General features: G+C 40.8%; 1 protein-coding gene across 1 annotated transcript in view; it reads right to left on the bottom strand.

The window, feature by feature from the left end:
- Positions 1-22,613, bottom strand: part of CLSTN2 (calsyntenin 2) — a 312,732-nt gene that overhangs the window by 5,528 nt on the left and 284,591 nt on the right. The window contains exons 10-14 of the mRNA XM_033150239.1: positions 12,449-12,615; positions 8,544-8,692; positions 7,595-7,821; positions 3,011-3,181; positions 1,698-1,843 (exon numbers count right to left, since the gene is read on the bottom strand). Coding sequence (XP_033006130.1) covers positions 1,698-1,843; positions 3,011-3,181; positions 7,595-7,821; positions 8,544-8,692; positions 12,449-12,615 — 860 coding nt within the window. The remainder of the gene's footprint in view (positions 1-1,697; positions 1,844-3,010; positions 3,182-7,594; positions 7,822-8,543; positions 8,693-12,448; positions 12,616-22,613) is intronic.

Genomic DNA, 22,613 nt, shown 5'->3' with positions numbered 1-22,613 from the left:
AGGAGAGGAGGTTGTGAGTCCTTAGTGAGACTTATTAAATTGCTGTTTCACCCCACAAAAAGGATGAAATAAGATCATGATGGGAATGCAATTTTAGTTCTATCTTCTAGTTGTTTTCTGTCGCTTCCATCTGCCTGCTCTCATCTTTGCCCAGTTTCACTTACACACTGCATAATGTCTCTGACAAGAGCTGCCACAGTCAGCAGCTGTTGCTCTTAGAGTGAGATGCTATCTACATGGCGTGCGTGAAGTTGAGAGCCAGAGAGGTGTACAGAACAGCAGTTTAGTATGCACAAGACAAATAGCCGAGAGCCTTTGAATTTAGGAGAGAGCAGTCCCTATTTATCTACCTGCACTTTGACGTGCTTTCAAACTGTTAGGTGGGCAGGAGCTGGGACCAAGCAACAGGAGCTCACTCCGTTGCAGGGATTCGAACCGCCGACTTTCTGATCAGCAAGCCCTAGACTCTGTGGTTTAACCCACAGCGGCATGGTAGGTGACCACAAATGGCCATGTTCATGGTTTATAGCTGGTACAATATATTCATATATTACAGTAAATACTGGAGAATGCTTATCATCAGTTTGAAAGAAGCAATATTTTCTGAGGTAAAGTTTGTATGAACACAATAGGCAAAAAAGACCAGTTTCAATCTCTGGTTTAAAACCTAACTATGATACACATGAACTCTGGTAATGCTGAATCATAGTTACGTTAATTACAGATGGCCAATGTGTGGGTTTGTGAAACCTGGGGGAGGAGATGGAGTATCGCCCCAGCCTGTTGGGTAGCGTTACATCTGAAGTGATCCCTGGAAATGCACTGAAAGCAGGGGCGTCGTAGGGTGGGGGCGGTGGGGGCGGGCCGCCCCTCGTGCCCCCCTAGGCGGGTGTGTGCGGTGCTGCTGCTCCTGGGGTGACGGAGGGAGTTGCGGCGCGTGGGGTGACAAGCGGCGGCCCCTCCCACCACTCCCACGCGCCGCCGCTCCCTCCGTCACCCCGGGAGCAGCAGCGCTGCACGGACGAGGCTCCCGAAGTGGCAGCCCGGCATCCCTGGGGGCGGGGCGTCGCCGCGTGTGCGTGCGTCATGACGCACACGCAGCGATGCCCCGCCCCCGGGGATGCCGGGCCGCCGCTTCCGGAGCCTCGGTGGGCTGCAAAGAGCCCCGAAGCCGCAGCCTGGCACCCCTTTGCGCTACGGCAGCGGCTTTGGGGCTCTTTGCAGCCCGCCGAGGCCCCCAAGCCCCCGCCCGGCATACCCCGGGGGCGGGGCGTCGCCGCGCGTGCGTCATGACGCACACGCAGCGATGCCCCGCCCCCGGGGATGCCGGGCCGCCGCTTCCAGAGCCTCGGTGGGCTGCAAAGAGCCCTGAAGTCGCAGCCTGGCACCCCTTTGCACTACGGCAGCGGCTTCGGGGCTCTTTGCAGCCCGCCGAGACCCCCAATGCCCCGCCCGGCATACCCGCCGCGATGCCCCGCCCCCCAGGGGTGCCTCTTGGCTTCCCGCCCCGGGCAGCCAAGGGGCTAGGAACGCCCCTGACTGAAAGTGCAGGATGCACATTTTAGAAATGAATAAATTTCACACTGCTTGAATGCAGGATTTTAAACATTTGCTGTGCTGAATAGTTAGGCAAAAATATGTGAACTCCTTTTTTAACATTGAAAGAGTGGTTAACATACGTTTTATACAAGCCTTACCTCTAAATTAAATTCATTGCTGGTATAACGTCCATTAAGTTCTGAGCACTTGATTCTAAACTTCCTGTCAAAGAGGGAAGATGTGTGCCAATTACGATAGCGTAACTGTCGCAAGACTTGTGCGTAGTTTCTCATTGTGTCCACACCTGAAGCCATAAGACACCATCAGTAAGTAAATGACAACATACACTGCACAGACTATAGCCATGAAATAAAAGTAGGGGTTGTTGTTGTTGTTTTGGCAAATAAGTAGTTTAACAATTTGAATGTTAAAATATGACATGAAAAACACATGAACGCATGGAACAAAAAAGGTATATGCCTAGAAATCATAATGGGAACAAATAGACATTTCATCACTAGCATGAAATCAATAAGGTTAGTTTCACAAGACACAATGAAAATCGAAGTTTGTTTTTCCCATGTTAGCCCTATTCTAAAAATGAGGATGCACATACAGTTGTCCCCGCATTGAGAAGGAAGTTCTGAAGGGAGATTCTGAGCAGGTTCTAAGAAATATAATGAGAATCCTTCCCATAACTGGGATCCCTGCCTTACGAGATCCCCCTTCAGACCTTCCTTCTTAACACAGAGCCAGAGCCCAATGTCTGGAGGAGGTGGGGGTCAAGCTTGCAGGTGGGCTCCCTTTCCTCTTGGAAACCGTATGTGTTTGCCCCCAAAATCTGAAGTGGCATATTAACAACCCACATTCCACTATCTTGTACTACAGGAAAGGATATATATTCCTCAACATGGACAGAACAAAAGCCAGGCATAACTCTGGCAAAAATAATAATAATTACTATTGGTGGCTTATAACAATCCTCTTTAGGGCTGCATCTTTTTATAGGGATATAACATTTTCCATTCATAATATTATTTTGAAGAAAACATACATATATTTAGGGACTGTCATTTGAATTATAAACACACTTCTTCTTTTTTGCTAAGTGCTACATTAGCCATATTTAGAAATCTGAGGTATTTTATTTTTTCTTTGGTTTAAAAAGCACGATCTAGTACAGAAAACTTAAAGCATTTACCTGTTGGAAGTAAGCAATAACCAGGTCACTTGCATTCAAAGGGAGGCAGGTTCTTCTCCCCCAAAGCATGACCCCACATCCTTCAGAGAACAATTATTCACATGATGGATTTGGAGCAACTCTTTCTAAGTTTTGCCATGCTAATAAATTCTACTCTTTCCTTAAACAAAAGGCTGTAACTTCCAAATAGCAAAAAAACCCAAACACATTTAATTTTAAACTTAGAAAATAAGTTGAAAAGGGGAGGAAAGATGAAGAAATTAAACATACCATATATTGAATACCCTGCTGTGGAGTTTGTAGCATCCAAATGTTTTCCTTGAAGTTCTGTCCGATCCAGTTCTAAACACTCATGTGTGGGGTCCAGTTCTGCCCCAATTACCAAAATGTCACAAAAATCCAAGTTATGGTGCATTTCTTCTAAGGTAACTGATTTATGGACTGAGGATCAAACAGGAGAGACACACAAAAGATCCACGTTAAAAAGCAGCTTATGGTGATACTATGCCATGCGCTGCAACATGAGCTGCCCCATTAATAGGGGAAATACACCTACTGCTGCACTCACTTGCAGAAAGTGGTTTTTTGCAGCCTTCCCCTATTCAGAACCGATGGGAGGGTAGACATCCAATCCTGGTATCCAGTGAAATGTGGCCATTGAGGGGAGGGGTTTCAATGTAGGAAAGACTTAGCCAATACAAGTACAGACTGAGGAAGAAGCACAAACAGCCTCTTGCACATTTTGGATTTTTGAGGAAATATTTACGTAGATTTTTGTAGGTGACATAGGAGGCACTGTGGGCACACTGCCCCCCCCCAGGTGCCACATTGGTAACGCTTGCTCTAGGACAATTGGAAGCAGTGTTTGAAATTCCTACTGTTCTAGGCGCATTTTGCGACAGGGAATTTCATTAGCGCAAGCAGTTTCTGAGCTCTGGGCGCAGTACTAGCACATAAGATTTCAGATTAAAACTGCAGAGTGGAAGGAAAGAGGGACCTTTTTTCTGCCTCCCCACTTCCAGCTGAAGACTGGAGAAGAAACCCTCTTAAGAATATATAAGGGGGATGTGCAGGGGAAGAACTAGACCATGTGAAAAATAAACATAATATTTTAGCTGCAGTTCATTCATTTTCAGCTTTGTATTCTTGTTATAAAAATAAGCACGCCTAGATATTCTGTTGTTGCACCCATAACCTAGGCTTAAGGTGCCATTTAGCTGCTAGCTTTCATATCTCAGTTTGTACACTGGTTGGAAGGTGTACTAAAGCACAGTATAGGCCCTGGGCATTGTTTGGAAAGCACAGAATTAAAATTTAATATTGGAAACAAATTTACATATGGATAAAACAAAATAAAAATTTCTTTCCAGTAGCACCTTAGAGACCAACTAAGTTTGTTCTTGGTATGAGCTTTTGTGTGCATGCACACTTCTTCAGATACACACATATGGATAGTTACATGTGGATCGTTTTGCTGTTCTGTTGTCAATGTGTACTGACACCAACAGGGTCTACACAGTATGAAGTACAGAAACCACATAACCAAGGAGTTGTGAACTGGAGCAAGACTTCCTCTCTGCTAGTACATTTGTCTCAGTCACTTTATTACTTAAAGAAGGAGACAAGATCCAGTACCACCCATCTATGCAACTTGATGATTGTTAATGAGCAACGCTTGTAAAACTTGAGATATAAACTTGCTCTATTTCACTATGGAGAATAACAACTATCTTGTCACAGAAGGAAGAGTATGCAAATTTCATATTTAATTCTCTGGTCCACTTGGCATCAAGTGGCTAGAAAATTGACTTAAACTGTTTCTCTCATGGGATACATTTGGAAAAACATAAAGGGAATGTCTCTTGTAGGAAAAGTCATTCTGCAGCTATGAAAGGCTTCGGCCCCACATGTGATTGCTAAAAACCTTTCCACCATGGTGCTTCTTGCATTGTTGGCATAACATTTAAAAACACTGTATGGTCTGTGATAATCAGAACTGAAGTCAGGGTCTGCAAGCCAGTCTGTATATCCCTGGTACTCCTGTAAAGTTCCTGCCTGAGATTTTCTTGTAATGTAAGTGAATTGCATATAATACAACATGAGAAAGAGTTTCTCAGAAATCTGACTGTGGAAAAGTAATGTCTAAATTGGATTGCAGGGTTCCAGCATAAACAAAATTATCCCAATACATTTGGAAGCCTACCGTAGTTCTAACATAGCACTATATCCTAGTTTCTTTGTTTGCACTAAAATATAGTCAGTTTATTCTTTTATGCTGAGGATGAGCTACATTTGCACTGATTCCCACAAGTGCATTAAATATATATTCACAGGGGCAAAGATAGGCACTTTAATATTGCTTTAGCTACCAAAGAAAAACATAACATGTAGAAAAATAGTTCCAACTTAAATATGACGCTGATAAAATATATAATTCAATGTTGTGAGCCAATAATTAATGTTACTAGCAACATGGTTTACAGAAATTTGCTTTTCCCACTTTTTTCTAGCTGTCATTAAAAAGAGCATAAGCTTACAATGGACTTGAATGCTTTTTTTCTTTTCTTTTTTGCTAAGATCAAAATTAGGCTGTCAACATTTGCTAGCAAATGCTTTCAATTTCATTCAAAATAGTTTGTGCCCAACTAACAATTAGATGCATTGTGGTACCAATGTTTCATGAAACTAATTCCTCATTGTGAAACATTTCAGCCCCTCTCAAGCTCCAGAATATATAATTCTGGATGTAATCTAAGTATTTCCTACATGGCTGAGGGACTGATAATGCCATAACCACCCATGAAAAATGTTTGTCTACTGACCCAGTTTAGCTCAGTAGCACTGTCGTCTGTTTTACTGTCCTGTGGAGCATGGGGCATGACCAAGGCAGGGATCAGGGTAATATGCTACTGATGCAGGGAAACTGGTGTGTGCATGTACATGCACATGTGTCTATATGGATAAAAGAAGCTTCAAAATTTAGCAAATGCCTGAACAAAGGAAGGAAGCAGTGAAAGGTGATGCCTGAAAAATCAGAAATGAAAGACAAAATTAGCTCTAACAATGACAGAGAAAGGGGGAAACAGGAAAGTGGTTTTGAGAGAGAGAAAATGAACAAGTTTCATTATTTCCCCACTTAGCTTTATTTTCTTTCTTATTGAACTTTCTAGTTTTACAGCAGTGCTGGATTATTATCAGCCACTGAACATATCTTCAAAGTGTAATTTCCTGCTCCATCTACATCTCTTTCATATAAAATTGTTTAAAAATATACAGCATTACTTTTCATTTGGACTCTCATTTAATTATACTGGGGCAGCTAAGAATTCAGAGACTTTGATTTTATTGTAATATCAGATGTAAAATGAAACAATTGTGGGCACGGTTTGATCGGTATGATTTTGTGTGGTTATGGGCTTCTCATTCACTACCCAGCATAAACAAGAAGAAAAGCTTTTTGGGGGTGAAGTGGAATGAGAATGGGAGGAAATAGAGGCTATTTTGTCATGATTTAAATAGACCTGCTGTTTTTTCTGCTTTTAACTATTTTTTAATTATCTTTAGTATACATCTCCCTCAGACAGCTATAATAAATAATAATAATAATAATAATAATAATAATAATAATAATAATAATAATAATAATAATTTGTTTGCCGCAGAGCTATTGTGGTTATCAGTCTGCTGTAAGATTTGGCTCTTCTACTGAGCCAAGAGAAGCACTGTGTGCTCCAATGGACTCACTGGAACTCCTAAGTGTGTAGAGGATTGTAGCCTGAGTTTGTCTAACTCCTTGCCAACATCCCGTCCATATCACTGGAATGAAGACATGGGCACCTGATAAGGATGATGGGAAGTCTGACCTGTGTGTGATCAATTAAAACCACTTTACCCCCTTTCAGTACGAATTATACTCTTTACTAAAGTGAAAGCCAGGAACATCCATTCCCATGACTAGCTTCTGATGGGCAGCCTTCAGAACCTGACCTGCATAGTTCCAGGGGCGGAGCAATGGGGCAGGGGGGCGGGCCACCCCGGGTACTGCCCTGGGGGGTGACACTTGGGGCGGTGCCCCACTCCTGCGATCGGTGGCGCCGGCGCGCGTGGGGCACATCAACTTTTAAGAACGGTCGGAAGGGGTGCCACTGCTGGCCACTTGTGCCTGCCATCTTGGGTGGACATGCACAGTCCACCCAAGATGGTGGGCATGAGCGGCTGGCACCCCTTCCGACTGTGCGGCGGCACGGCAAGTTTTAAGGCTGCAGCGCGCGAATAGCAGCACAGCGTCTGTGCTGCTGTTCGCGCACTGCAGCCTTAAAACTTGCCACGCCACTGCATGGTCAGGAGAGGTGCCGGCTGCTCGCACCCACCATCTTGGGTGGACTGTGCATGTCCGCACATGCGCGGTCTACCTGGGATGCTGCGCGCGTGCTGTGACGTCACCCACTGCCACCCAGACATGAGGCAGCATGGCCAGCACCTCTTTGCATTTTGTTCCTGTCATGGGAAAGAGGCTACTGCCCCTCACCAAAATACATAATGGTGAGAGACAAGGCATTCAGAGTACTACTTCTAGCCACATCTACTCTGCAGCATTTCCCCCCTAAATTGTAATTGTTGTTGTGAGCCTAAAAAGGGTGAAAACATATTGCCTTTCAGTGTACCTAAGATGCTTCATGGATTATAGAACGTTTGGAGGAAACCTAGCTGAGTCTATTTTTTTAAATACTGGGTCTATTTTTAAACACTAAACATGCAATAGGTTTTGTCCCAGTAGTATGTTCTCCTTCTCAGTGCTATGTGGTGCTCGGTCTCTACTGTCACAGGAACCATAAACTCTTAAAACCCACAAACCTCTATCTTCAGTTTCCTTCAAGTCAGGAGGGTGTTCCATTTTAGTGACTGTGCTGACAATTCTGATATCCGGTAAAAGAATCACGCCTCTTTCTTGTTCAAATTGTGCAGCCGGTCTTGCAAAATGATCCATCCCACTTATTGTAATCTTGGGCTCCTTGGCCTGAAACACCATTACATAGGCATCTATATCTGGGATACTAATGCAGACATCTTCACCAAAACATCTGAAAAATATATTATTCATTAACTTCATGGAAGAGGTTTTAGTGTACATTCTTCCTTTGTAAGAAGCACACAGTCTGATGAAAAAAACATTTCAGCCAATTCTTTCTTCTTCTTTTTGGAATGTTAGCACATTTGCCTTTTCCCCCTGTCTACCCATAGGGCAGCTATGAACCTACTCAGCTCCCTGTGAACATTAGGAGCACAATTACTCAAATTATTTAAAGGGTAGCTGAGCATATCATTGGTAGGCATGATCTTTAGTAAGGTCAATGCACACATACCATTTAAACCCCTTAAATAACATATAACCAACAGTCAATTGTTAAATCTGATTAGATGGCTTCTAATTGTTAGGCATTTTACATTAGGTACTCAAATTGATACTTAATGGGTTTGATATAGCTATCTTGTTAAATGTGCATCACGAACCTAATCATCCATTTTATACTGAATGCATCAGGAGGCCATTTCACACACATCCAGAACTCCATCTGAAGTCAATGGGCATGCAGGAATTAGGAAATTACTGTATAGCTGAAATTATTTCACTGTAAAAGTAAATGTAATTCTTAAGCTATTCGCCAATTCATTAAAAGACCAATTATATTGATAGATTTTATTTTCATGCCATTATTCCACATCCAAACCTGTAAGGTTCTATGATATGAGGTTTAATGAAGTATAAGCAATGTTTGAATCAAGCTCAGTGAGTATAACTTACTGGACTTTGGATGAGACTTTAAGACGGCGAATGCCTGAAGTTGGAAACTGTCTTGAGTTGATATAGGAGACCTTTTGGAGAGCTTGATTTATATTCACAATGTCATCTCCTTCTATTACAAGTACTGACTGGGAAGGATTGAAGTGATACTGGTGGGTGGGGGGCAAAGAATATAATTAGTATTCAGGGAAGTAATATAGGATGAGTCATTAGAACATTTTGAATAACAAGCATCTAAAAACTGTTTAGCAGAGACCAGTTATATTCCCATCAATTTTTTTTTAAAAAACAAACCTAAAACCCTGTAATTTTATTAGCTAATGTTTGTTCTATATGTAAAAGCCATTTATGAGCAAGCACCCACCAGGCACTCATCTACCATACCTTTTAGTAATTATTGCAGCTATAATTAACAGTAAAATAAATTAGAAGTTAGTGGAAGCACTTTGAATCAAGACAATTTCCTCTACCCTTCATTTTTAACCATCGTGCTTTTGCCATAACTGCAGCTTATTATAATGAAATATGGGGGCCATTTTTTCCCTGCAAGTTCAACAAAAATATTCTACTTTGTCAATTCCTTCCAAATCTTTATTCTAAATGGGTAGATGCTTTCTTATTCCACTAGAGCAATGAGTATCTAGTAAATCCAGATCACAATATGCTATTGGCCTAGTGGTCCATACATGAGGCAGAATATGGTGTGCGTGTATGAATTAGTAGAGACTAATTCTTTCATCAGGACATTAGTAGAGACTAATTCATACAACATCTGACTACAGGAAGAAGATGTGCCATATTTTTAAATTATCCAACATGTAAACTCATTGAACATAGAAATATTGCATAGTAGGAAGCAGATTGGACTACAACTTACTTTGCTGGAAGCAAGACCAGTGGTCCCCAATCTTCTTTTGGCCATGTCCCACCTAAGCATCTCTAAAATTCTGATGCCCACCCCCACCCGGTGATGTATGAAGGTGAAGGGACCCCTGACCATTAGGTCCAGTCGTGGATGACTCTGGGGTTGTGGCGCTCATCTCGCTTTATTGGCCAAGGGAGCCGGCATACAGTTTCCGGGGCATTATAATAATAATAATTTATTATTTGTACCCCGTCCATCCGGCTGGGTTTCCCCAGCCACTTTGGGTGGCTTCCAAAAGATATTAGGATACATGTGGCCACCATGACTAAGCCGCTTCTGGCGAACCAGAGTAGTGCATGGAAACACCGTTTACCTTCCCGCCGGAGCAGTACCTATTTATCTACTTGCACTTCGACGTGCTTTCAAACTGCTAGGTTGGCAGGAGCAGGGACCAAGGAACGGGAGCTCACCCCGTCGCAGGGATTCGAACCGCCGACCTTCTGATCGGCAAGCCCTTGGCTCTGTGTTTTAACCCACAGCACCACCTCTGAACTCCTATTCACGTGGAGGAAACCTGAAAGGCTATTCATTGTTAATAACTCATTCCCAAATTGCCCCCTCTTAAAAATCAATTTGCCCCCTTGTGGGGCATGTGCCCCATGTTGGGAAGCATGAGACTAGACAAAATGGCACAATCCATGTATATGAAATGGCAAGTGTAACAACAGATGAGTAGTGAACATCTAATTACCAAGCTCACCTGCACATTCATCCTGTTCTTGTTTCCCAAATTAGATGAAGTTTCAGACAATGCTTCCTATCCCTTTGTTCCAAATTTGTGTTTTATGTTTTTATGAAAAAGTTACTTGGCTTGCATGCGCACTATATGCTTCTATGTACAGGTATGATTTGTATACAGATTTTTTTTTAAAAAAAGACAGGCACAATCTGTCTTTATTACTGTTCTGTTCAACTCTAGGGCCAACTGCAGTTCTTTCATCAGGACATGTCACTGTCAGGCCAACTAGAAAACACTGCACGAGACCCTATTTCTGACAGCTCCTCTCATTTTCCTCTCCTGCTGTCACACTGACTCAAAATAGCTGAAAAGGTAAAAATGAAAGGAGGAACTTGAGCCATGCCAGCTTGTAGATTGGAGACAGAGAATGTTTTGAAGCTGAAAAATTAAACTCTTGCATTTATTTCTCCCGCAGCTGCTTCACAGAGACAGCCGCTTGTCCATACTAGATCAGCCGTTGGGAGGCAAAACAGAAGACAAGAAATGCTGGCACTCCTCAAGCAGGCTTCAAAGAATTGTCAGCTGCAAACAGCAGTGTACAAACTGTGTTTCCTATTGATCATGAGATAAGCAAGAGCTGATGGAGGGCAAAATGCATTTTTAATAAACAACATATTTCTTTATACATATTTGCTCACAGCCAAGATTTTATACATTTTATAAATGTGAATTTAGCTGCTACTGTTTCTTTGAAGATGAAGAAAACCCTGGGAAATCATGTGTTTGCATCATTACAGTGGAAAAGCAACTGCTGAAAATATTTTGAATACTTCCATTTGTTAACCTACAATTTTAGATTTAGATTTTAAGCCTACAAAAGAAAAGCTTTGTTCTCCCACACATCAACCACCCAGTCTGCTTTCTGTTTTGCACAGGGTGTTTCCAAGTGCTATTGGGCACTCCCCCAAAGCTCAAGAAGTAAATAATCTTCCATTGCAGCCACAACTTGAATTCAAGCCAGGGATCCAAAGAATTATCTTTTGTTTGCAGATTGAATGCAAGCTGGAGAGGCACAGGTGTTTCGAGCTATTCCACCCCCTGAATTTGTAGTTGTGTAAGAAGCTGCTGCAGGAGAGAAACTGTAACACCATGTGAGGAGTTACTGCCTGAATGGTGATGCTAACAGGGCAGTGATTCTTTGGGAAAGCTGAGGACTAGACACTTGATCAGATTAATTTGATAGTTGCGTAATTTGTAGCAGACATAGCAACAGTGGGTAGGACACAGGTGTGGAGAAACTTTGACCCTCCATTTGTTGCTGGATTACAATACCCATAATCCCTGGCCATTGGCAATACTTACTGGGACTGATGGGAGTTGTAGTTTAGCAACATCTGGAGGGTCTACTGTTTCCCACACCTGATCTAGGACCAAGGAGAAACAGTTCAAACTCCCTGGTTATTTTTGCCACTGCTAGGAGGTGTAATGTTGCTACATTTATAATACTGGATTTGGGGGGGGGGGGTTGTATGCCGTTGCATTTACTATATGTAGCTGTGTTTATTATTGCTGTTACTATGAAATTATACTTGCAATTGTTGATTTTGTGATGTATTTTTGTAAGCTACATTGGAGGCTACATTGAGCGTAATTTTTGTGTGGGAAAGTGGCATACGAAAAAAGAGTTGATGATGAGGGGAACATTTTTATTATTATTTTTTATTTATTTCATAAAATGTATACTACTCGGTTGTTATAAAAACTCCTCAAAGTCATTTACAAATGATAAAATAGTAAAATCATGAGGGGGTGGAATCACATTTGGTGGTAATGTCAGGTGACTGGCAGGTGGGCGGGGCTGTGCACCTGTCCGAGTGGCGCATGGGGTTGTGGTGGTTGAATTGTTGATTCCATTTGCCTCCTCCATCCAGTTACCCATCCCTGCTCTAATGGTAGTCATCTTCAAGGTGCTAACTGTAGCACACGCCTGATGATATGTGTGCTGTATCTCCTGGGGAAAGTGCATGTTTCTATAGAATGTCTCAAACATACCATGAGCAGAATGACGTTGAAAAGCCGAAGGGTTATGAAACACCCATGGCACTTGGTACCTATAGGTTTATAAAGGCAAAAATGGAAGCACTCAGTGCCACATAGCTCCTCTTCTGCTCAGCTGCTTCCTTGCATGACTTCATGGCATATTAGATGGCTTCTGGGAATACATTTGTACTCTACCTTGTGCTCTTCACTTCATAAATCAGCTTTAAATGTTATCAAAAATGATGTCAGTTCATCCCTCACCTTTAGTCCTTGGCCAAGACTCTCCAGGGAGTTAATATCCAAACCTTCCTTGCAGGCTTGCAAACAGGAAATCACTTTCTGACTCTCAATTTTGCCTGGTCGGATGGTTAGGCTGGCAAGGCTGCCATGGAAAAACTGAGCAAATCTGGGTTTAGAGACTTCACCTCCTATTAAAAAGAAGAAGCACAAATTGTAGCTGATAATAAGTCATAGATACGTTTTTATTTATGGCTATCAGTACTTCCAACACAATCTTTAAATGTCTGAGACAACTGACAATCCAGCCGCTGTTCTAATCCCAAACAGAATTCCAAAAAGAAAATAGCTCGTACACTCATTTCCCTCATGTGAGGGATTAGAATGTCTAAATATCACCATTTATATTATTAAAAACTCCTGCTTTCATACGGGAGTCTGATGTGAAAATGCATTCTAGTCGGAGACATGGCCCACAAAACATCAGCCCTGCAGCAAGTGATATAAAAGCTGCCTCTTCGATTTTAATTTAGAAGCAGCTATAAAGCTAAACATCAAACTCTATTATATTTTAGAAGATATCTGTGATTCTACAGGTGAAGAAGGAAACCTGAAAATAACATGCTGTTTAAAAACAAAGCACCAACCAAATGAAAAGGCCATCTATGCCGCTTGCTGGTCCTGGGAATAGTAAATCTCTTATAAAGCAATATGCAATTAGTTACTGTTAAATTAACAAATTGTCTTCCTACCAAATTTGCTTACCTTCTATATAAACTGACATTATGCTGCTTAGTAATGGCTGCCTGTGATATATAAAACTAAAGAGAAATGAGTGGCTGATACAGGAAAGAAAAGCAGACTCATTATGGAGTAAATTAAGGAAATAAACCCATTCAAGATTAACATCTGATTTCAGTCATGCCAGTGGGTGAGGTATGGGTGAATCAGAAGCAATTGGATTTTGCACATTGATTTCATGCACATTGATTTATTGGGGTATAGGCTGCTTTGGTTTGATTTCATCAATATCATAATTGCATACTGAGGTTGATTCTCTTACCGATTCCTGAAACTCAGTACATTATAATATGCACCAAGCTTGCAATTACTACCACCAAACGTTTCACAAGACGTTTTTACTTGTTTTTATATTTTCTACATCTGCACTGCATTATGATAACTAACCCATATGATGTATATTTCAATATTAACAATGAACTACTATTGCTTCTAAAAGGGACCCAGGTGGCGCTGTGGGTTAAACCACAGAACCTAGGGCTAGCCGATCAGAAGGTCGGCGGTTCGAATCCCTGCGACGGGGTGAGCTCCCGTTGCTCGGTCCCAGCTCCTGCCCACCTAGCAGTTCGAAAGCACGTCAAAGTGTAAGTAGATAAATAGGGACCGCTCTGGCGGGAAGGTAAACGGCATTTCCGTGTGCTGCTCTGGTTCGCCAGAAGCAGCTTTGTCATGCTGGCCACATGACCTGGAAGCTGTCTGCGGACAAACGCCGGCTCCCTTGGCCTATAGAGTGAGATGAGCGCTGCAACCCCAGAGTTGGACACGACTGGACCTGATGGTCAGGGGTCCCTTTACCTTTACTATTGCTTCTAAGGAAGAAGCCACATTTCCAGGAGGGAGAGTCAGAATGACTATAAATGACAACAAACCACACACACACACACACACAGAGAGAGAGAGAGAGAGAGAGAGAGGGAGAGGGAGAGAGAGAGAGAGAGAGACTTGTGTATACTAACAGCAAAAGAGACATGGCCAACAGATTATTTTAATATTTCCCATTTTAAAAGATGCATTAACTGCATTTTTAAATTGTTAGAGAAATGCAAGCCCCTAAAGTGTCACTTGCAAAAGCAAACCAACACCCTCCTTGGGACACAAATAGAGAGAAGTACACAGCACTGACAAATGCATCAGAAGCGTTATGGTTTAAAAATAAGCATCCAGCTTAACAGTTATCCTTCTCAAGGGGTTATAGTACAGACACTGGTCACGTCTGCCATTGGCAGCACCTTCTAGGTCCACCTGAGCAGCTTCAGCCAGACAACAAGTATAAATAAAAGAGACAGTCCAATTGAAACTTATTTATAGATCCGGCAGAGAAGACAAACCCACCTGCATCATAAAAATTAATGATAAACCATAGTGTTGATGCACCACCTGAGCCCAACCAAATGTAGCCAAACTTCACAACCATTTAGTTACTTGCAAGGACAGCTACAACAACAATAAAAAGGGAGTGACAGTGTTGTCAACATTGACATGACACACAGATGGGCTTATTTATTTTAACTTCCTAGGAAAAAAATTAACAATTTGAACAATTGAGAGGACAGCCTACTTCTGCCAAAAGGCTTCATTCATACTTTATGACTTTGTCCTTTTATTACCACTGATGGAAAACCCATAAACACTTAGGTTCATGGTACCATATCAGCTTTGGAAAGAAAAGAAAAAAACATTGTTAAATAAAACTTTAGTTATTTTTCCTAACGGAATTTTAATCTGTTTCGGGTATCAAAAAAAATGTCACCAGTTTCAGTTTCCAAAGGAGTTCTTAAACAATAAAATCACACCCTATGCCAAGGAATTAGTACTGCACATGAATTCTACTTGGTGAACAACAGAGCATAAACTGCACACACATACCTCAATTAGGAGAACCTAATTCAACAAGAAAGACAAATCTGTATTGCAATAAGCAAAGAAAGGACAGTATATCTTGCATTCTGACACAAAATACCCATCTCACATGAGAGGCACATTCTCAGGTTCTATTTGCAACTTCATGAAAAATAATTTGTTGAACGGCCTGCACCTGTACAATCCTGTTCACACATTAAGATTTCAAATGGAGGCCCTCCTGGTGTGCCCATCCCTGGTGTGATGAGTGGCCAGAAAAGGGGAAGAGGAGAAGGAAGGAGGGAGGGAGGGAGGGAGGGAGGGAGGAAGACTTCTCCATGATGAATTATTTGGATTGATGTATTATGTTTTGAAATGAAGTGGCATCTAGACTATTATGCAATTATGTGTTGATTTGTATGTTTTGATGTCATGTTGGAAGCCACTTGGGGTACATTTATGTGGCAATGTGATACAACTGAAATCTACTACTTTATATTTTGGGGAGCTGTTTGTCTGTTTATCTGTTCTCTATGCATTTGGACACTTCTTAAGATAACATGACCGCATTTTGCATAATCATTCCTGAGATCGAAGAGCAGGTTGCCTTCTGTGTTTGGATCCAGTTGGACACCATTTTTAATCAAGATGGTAGACTGAACCTTTGAAACTGCACTGGTTTTTGGGGATTCCTATAAATCCCGAGCAATTCTGGATATGAAGTTGCCAGTTGTCAAATAAATAAATAATGGCCTTCAGGACAATATAACATGAACAACACAACTTTTAAGTACGTGAGTAGGGCATGGAATTACAAATTCAAATAGGATATGCTTTCTGAAGCCTGGTCCTGGCCTTCTTGGATAGATGGGTGATGACACTGACTTGCTGTGTCAGTTTCTGTCTCCTGCAAGAGTATCCCAAAATCCCATGTGTTCTTTGTGTATAAGCAAAAAGGTGTGCTAGTCTAGTAAGCTCTGCTAGTACACTAACTGCTGGGGTGTTTTCGCTATTATAATTTTAATGGGTAAATATTAGTCTTCTGCAGAGTACCCACTAAGATGGTAATATCTGAAGCCCATACATATTTTTCCACATTGTGTACAGTGTTTATCACATCGTGTACATTTTTGTAGTGTATATGAAGTGGGGGGGGGAAGAAGCACACACTATGATTATAGCAGATAAGAGTTATGGTCTGAAATATGTATGGATTAAAATTGTTGTGTATCATGTAGTCATGTGAGAATTTTAGGACAGAAATGAGCAACAGAAAATATAATTAACAGTCCTTAGAAGCATCAACACTTACTACAAAACACTATTGGTCCTATTATGCTAAATATAGTTGTGTTTTAACTAATTTGATTATATGACCAACCATGCCTTTTAGGCAGAAAAAGCAAAGGAGGCTGATTCACTAATTTGTTTTGTTGTTGTTTTAACATGGGATTATGGTTTGTCAGGACACAAAGAGGAAGGGGAAGAAAACAGCAAAATTACTTCCATTGTTTATATGGTAATGTGGCTTAATTTGTTAGAAGGCATTGTCTGAAAGAGCTACTCAGTGTTGACTTCATTGTGGAAATGACACAAGTTAATTACTCCATCCCTCACCACGACTCTTAAGATACCAAAATGGCTTTGCAGTATTGGAAGTAATGACTTTTCAGCTATGGAAAATGAAAGAGCAACCTTTTGACAGTAATTAACTCATGTCACAGCTGTAGTGACAGGAGGTAAAGAGTTATACATATAGAAAGGATTGGTTCTTGAGGGGAACACTATAAAATTGAGACTTTATCTTTTTTTTTCAAAGATACTCTGATGAAGTCTGTGGGAAAAGAGTTCTTATAACTTGCTTACTTCTCTGCCTGTCTTTGCCACAAAATGATTGTTGGTAACTGAAGAGCCAAAGGGAGCATCTAAACCTTGGCATTATTGAAGTCATCATTTAGTAAGAGAGGTTGTTTGCCACGTTGGCAGATGAACTGTTGTCAGAACACAATGGCCTCTTATACAACTAAAAGACTGCTGCCAAAGAGTGCTATTATTAAATATAACAATGTGATAATCAAGCTTAATCTGATTTTAGTGTCTGAAAGCTCAGAAAAGAACTGCAAACATTAAAGAAGAGGAACATATAACATTCTATTGGTTATCACTACCAACACTGAGACACCAAGTAGTGATGTAAATGTTCTATGAGACCCTTTGAGATGTTATACATGAACTGACAAAGTTTTCTCACTGGCAATTTGTGTATTCAAGAAGTCTGCCTTCCATAAACTGAAAACAGGGCATGTACAGTAATTCCTTATTTTTCCTACTCACCTGATCAAGACAAGCATTACCATACATTACTACCATAGAGGGTCTATAAGCTGCTCTCTTTCAGGAGCACATTGTAAATAAGTGCCTGGCGTGCTCTGGTCCATGGGGTGACGAAGAGTCGGACACGACTGAACGACTGAACAACAACAATCTGTATGGAGGTTACAACCTCATGAGCAGTGTAGGGAGGTCTGGCATTCGTTATTTTAAATCATGCACTGATAGTAGTACTGTTTTCTAAAAACCAGCTGGATGAAAGCAGCTATATGTTAGCAGATCCTGAAGAAGCTTCTACTAATTAAAAATAAATACTTGTGGGCAATGTATTTTTGAAAGCCACAGTGCACAGTGCAACACAACTCTCTTAATACATTATTTTATGTTACTGTGCATCAGCAAAAAAAACAAAAAACCAACCCTTATATAGTGCCCTCCCACCCCATGTACAGTTCAGTATCAAACCCTTTGTCAGGCTAATTTTGCCATTTCTTGGAATAGCCACAGCTATTAGAACTCACCATGTTTGGCTGGTGCCTGGGACCAACACAGAAAACTATATTATAAGCAGCTGCTTATAACTAAAATATTTATAGCTCAGCCATCCATCATTACAACAATCTTAGGGTGCAGTAAAATAAAACTCAATTTAAAACAACAAATGTATTAATAACCTACATAACATTAAAAAATCGTGCAAATAATGGCGCGAATGGTTAAGGGTTGTAAACGTTAACATGATCACTCTAAATTGAGTCCAGATATTCAGTGGTAATAAATTCATCTGGTGCAAAATTGATGTCACCTGTTCTAGCCTTCTGGACAGTGTGAGCATCCAGGCAGTCACATTTGGCACCGACTGAGACTTCCAAGCTATCTTCTAAGGTAGCCTCACAAAGTATGGATTTAACTAGTGCATCAAATCTAGAGTTTGATATAAGTATGGGTCACTCTTTGTGGCTTATCTTAAATTTTTAACAAGGGTGGGTGGGTGGGTGGGTGGGGGGAGAGAACAACTTTAGGAAGACTGCATTTTGTGTACGCAGTTGATTGTGTACACAAATGGAGTATTAGCAGTCCTGTATTTCAATTGGGAAGCACATGGCACATTAAGTTCCATAAGGATTGGCTCTTATAACAGCTGCCAGCTTTTCAGTATATCTTATAATATAAAGAATGTTATCAAATTAAAAAGTTATACCGAAAGACTGTTAAGAAGCAATACCTTATGAACAAATATGTTCCCTCAAGTCTTGCTTATGATATTTTCGTAAAAGAGGATGGTAAACACAGACAGACTTATAAGTGGCATTATTTCAGTGAGCTCACCTATGGTAAACAGAATTAAAATGCTTCAGTCGCAAGAGTTCCTGCTTCTCCTGTGATCTAAGGCATGTTAAGAAGCCAGCCAACATGAAACAAATCCTGTTTTCCAGACAAGAAATGAAATGTCTTTATCTTGGAAAAAGACTTTTCTTCAGTTAACAGTAATACATTAAACATTTCCTTTGACCTTTGTTTTTATTTTTAAATAGAATTCATCCCGATTTTTTCTTCTTCCTACATTTTCTCCTACTGCTAGTATTACTATTTTTGGCATGAATGGATTTTGATCCCGATTCTAACGAAACTGCAACCTAATAAATCCTACAAAATCTGGAAGGTTATTCACCTGTTGGACTGTCTGTCCTTCTCCTGCTGGTTATCCTAATTACAAGGGGTCCAGTCTGATTTATTTATTTATTTAGGAAAACCATGAAAATCAATGAATGCACAAAAGGTCATACAAGAGAGAAAGAGCAAATAAGTATGGGTGAAAAAGGATGACCTGCTTTTAAAGCAAAGGATTAAGCTTTGAACTTGAACACTGTTCTGGAAATACAACAAAATGGAAAGTAATAACTCTAAAACAGTACTATAGCAATCACAGATTAATGTCCTTTGAAATGTTGGCATTTAGTTTGGAGGTCAAGTTTGGAAATGCAATAATATGACATCTATATGCTGTTTTGATCCAGATTTACTATACTGTATAAGCAATGTGTGAATGCAACTGCTGACTTTATTAGACTTTCCTTACATTTTACCAATAATACTTTATGTACAACCAAAATTCCTGCCATGAAACTTTGCTCTTCTTTGTGGTTCAAAGAGATGCCATAAAGCGGTCTTAATCATGTAGGATCTCAAGGTATCAGTGGTGAGGATTCATTCAAAGATATATCCCAATACTTGTTGACTTTCTGTTTACTAGGGAATAGAATTATGCCAACAGTGTTTTGTTTTGTTTTGTTTTGTTTTGTTTTGTTTTGTTTTGTTTTGTTTTGTTTTGTTTTGTTTTGTGGTCAAATCAATGAAAGAAGACTGTATATCTGTTAGCCATGAGCAATAGTTGCAAAAAAAGAAAAGTTGGTTTTTTTCTGCAGCAGAACACAGACAATACAGTCTCTCCCCCTGCATTTAGTGGATTTCATTTATATAACAAAGATATAGTGTGATACAATGTCCCATAATGAAGAAAACTGAAAAAAGTAATAACAACACAATCCTAACCCTGTCTATGTTAGTGCCTTGGGTTGAGTTAGTTAGAATGGCATGCAGACTTCTTCCTACCAGCTTTTGCCGAGGACTGACAAAAACTTGTGTGGGCATTTGTATTTGCACTTTTCTGATAAGTAAAAGAATTCACATTTGAAAATAAGTACCGTAAATAAATAAATATCCTACAACAGAATTTACCAAACAAACTCAGTTGGGTCTTCTGTTTGTGGAATGGGCCTTTTATGCCCCAACTCCCCCTGTGCACCCCTCTATACACACCAAAATTGGTTCAGGGGGGTCAGAAACACCCCCAGAACAGAGCAGAGGGGAAGGTGATAGGGACTATTCCATTTGGGAAACTGAAATACTTGTGTAAATGAAATGTTTGTAATAGTGTGACATTGAATTCCACTCTTTGGATTTATAAATGGATATTACTTTTTGCTGAGTAGATAGCTGAGAAGTTGTCTAAGGTAAGTGCTTCTCATTCTGTGTAAAAAAAAACAACCAAAATGTGGAGTTGGATTCTTATCTTTCCATTTAAGCGCATTTGAATTCTATTTGTTGCCAAGAAGACAAAGATAGGAACATACCTAATTGTGGAGATTCCCTCTCCATTCAGAATTCCCAGCAAAAGTGCCCTAGTCTCAAATGGTGAGAGAGATCCTGTAACATTTGGGAAATGTCTTATAATTCCAGTAGTGAAGAGAAACAGAGAGAAAGAGAGAGAAATCCTGTCTTGTGGCACTTAAGCAATAATTGGAATGTTGATTGCTCATGAGAAACAGTGTGGGATTTGGTGCCAATGAGATATTACATTAAAAAACATTTCTCTAATGCCTTTTAAATTGGAATTCAGTACAGAGAAACAGAGAGCCAAATCTTAATCCCCATTTTGTGATCCAAGATACTTCATAATCAAGGTTCTCTGGGAGATGAACCATTAAAGTTTATTAAAATCACAGATCCATAGAACAACCAGCGGTGTTTGCTGCTGTTCGCCTGCTGCAGCCTTAAAACTCGGTGCGACACGGCGCTGGTCGGAAGGGGTGCCGGCCGATCGTGCCCGCCATCTTGGGTGGACTGCGCATGTCCACCCAAGATGGCGGGCGCGATCGGCCGGCACCCCTTCTGTGCGGTGCGGCAACTTTTAAGGCTACAATGCGCGAACAGCAGCATTGCAGCCTTTTAAAAGTTGCTACGCCGCTGGCGTCAATTGCGGGGGTGGGGCAATGCTGAGATGAACACAATTTCAGCCACAGTTATAACAGAGATATCCATATAATCATGAATTACTACTCCACCTGTAAAATCCTAACTTCTTATAAAGACAGGAACTCTAGGATTAGAGTTAGGTGAATTTATCAAGTTTATCAAGCTTGGTTGCTCTCAATTTTTCCTTTTTTGAATCTTAAGTTAAATTCTCCATAATTCCACATCAGCTAGTGAGTGAGTTGTTGTTATTTTTTTAAAAAGTTTTTGTGAAAATTCACTAGCATTTTAGTACAAAATTTTCCTAAAATGCTTTTTTTTTGCAAAGGAGTTTTGTCTATATAATGCATTGCTTTCACTAAGCTATGCTTTCTTATCCATAGGTAAAGGTAAAGGGACCCCTGACTATTTGGTCCAGTCATGGCCGACTCTGGGGTTGCGGTGCTCATCTTGCTTGATTGGCCGAGGGAGCCGGCATACAGCTTCCAGGCCATGTGGCCAGCATGACTAAGCCGCATCTGGCGAACCAGAGCAGCTCATGGAAACCCTGTTTATCTTTCCGCCTGAAGGTATCTACTTGCACTTTGATGTGCTTTCGAACTGCTAGGTGGGCAGGAGCTGGGACCGAGCAATGGGAGCTCACCCCGTCATGGGGATTCGAACCACCGACTTTCTGATCAGCAAGCCCTAGGCTCTGTGGTTTAACCCACAGCGCCACCTGAGTCCCTTCTTATCCATACTTTACCCTAATAAATGTATTTTTGTATACATTACTTGGCTGGAGAACTACATTGAAAAATTTGGAGTACAGTAGTGTGAATCTTGAATGATGGCTCCCTAGGAGTTGCAGTTCTGAATGGGAATGTTTTATCTTTTATTCTAACCATTTATTTTGCTTGGCAGAGTTTACGTAATGCATAACAGGCCTTAAATGGGCTGTGTTATGATATGAGTGTAAATCCATTACCCTGGGTCTCACCTTGCTAGGTAAGCATTTTATAGCCACCAGAAGAGACTCTATAAAAACCCCTTCTGTACAAAATCCTCTAGTGCTTACTGCTAGTGCTGTAGTTTTTTGGTGGAATGCAGATGGGGATGGTCTGAAAATAATATAACAGCTGCAGAAATATCACCATCATCACAGTTCCTCCAATGCCATCAATGATGCATTCCGAGTACCTTGCACCTGCAAGTTTTTTTCTTAATATCCTCACTGTCCTTTAAACTTATTACTCAGTTGGTTAGAGGGGGTGCTGATAACACCAAAATTGCAGGTTTGAGCCCTGTGTGTGACAGCTGTATGTTCCTGCATTGCAGGGGGTTGGACTAAATGATCCTCAGGGTCCCTTCCAACTCTACAATTCTATGATTTAGAATCCTGGATAGTTGGTTATTGGAATATGCAACCCATAGGTATTTCCAGTGCTTTTTTTCCTGGGGGGACGCAGAGGTACGCATACCCCTA

This window comes from Lacerta agilis, chromosome 5, assembly GCF_009819535.1.
Source record: "Lacerta agilis isolate rLacAgi1 chromosome 5, rLacAgi1.pri, whole genome shotgun sequence".
Lineage (NCBI taxonomy): Eukaryota > Metazoa > Chordata > Lepidosauria > Squamata > Lacertidae > Lacerta > Lacerta agilis.
Note: the sequence above shows the minus strand (reverse complement) of the source record. Positions and strands in the feature narration are given on the sequence as shown.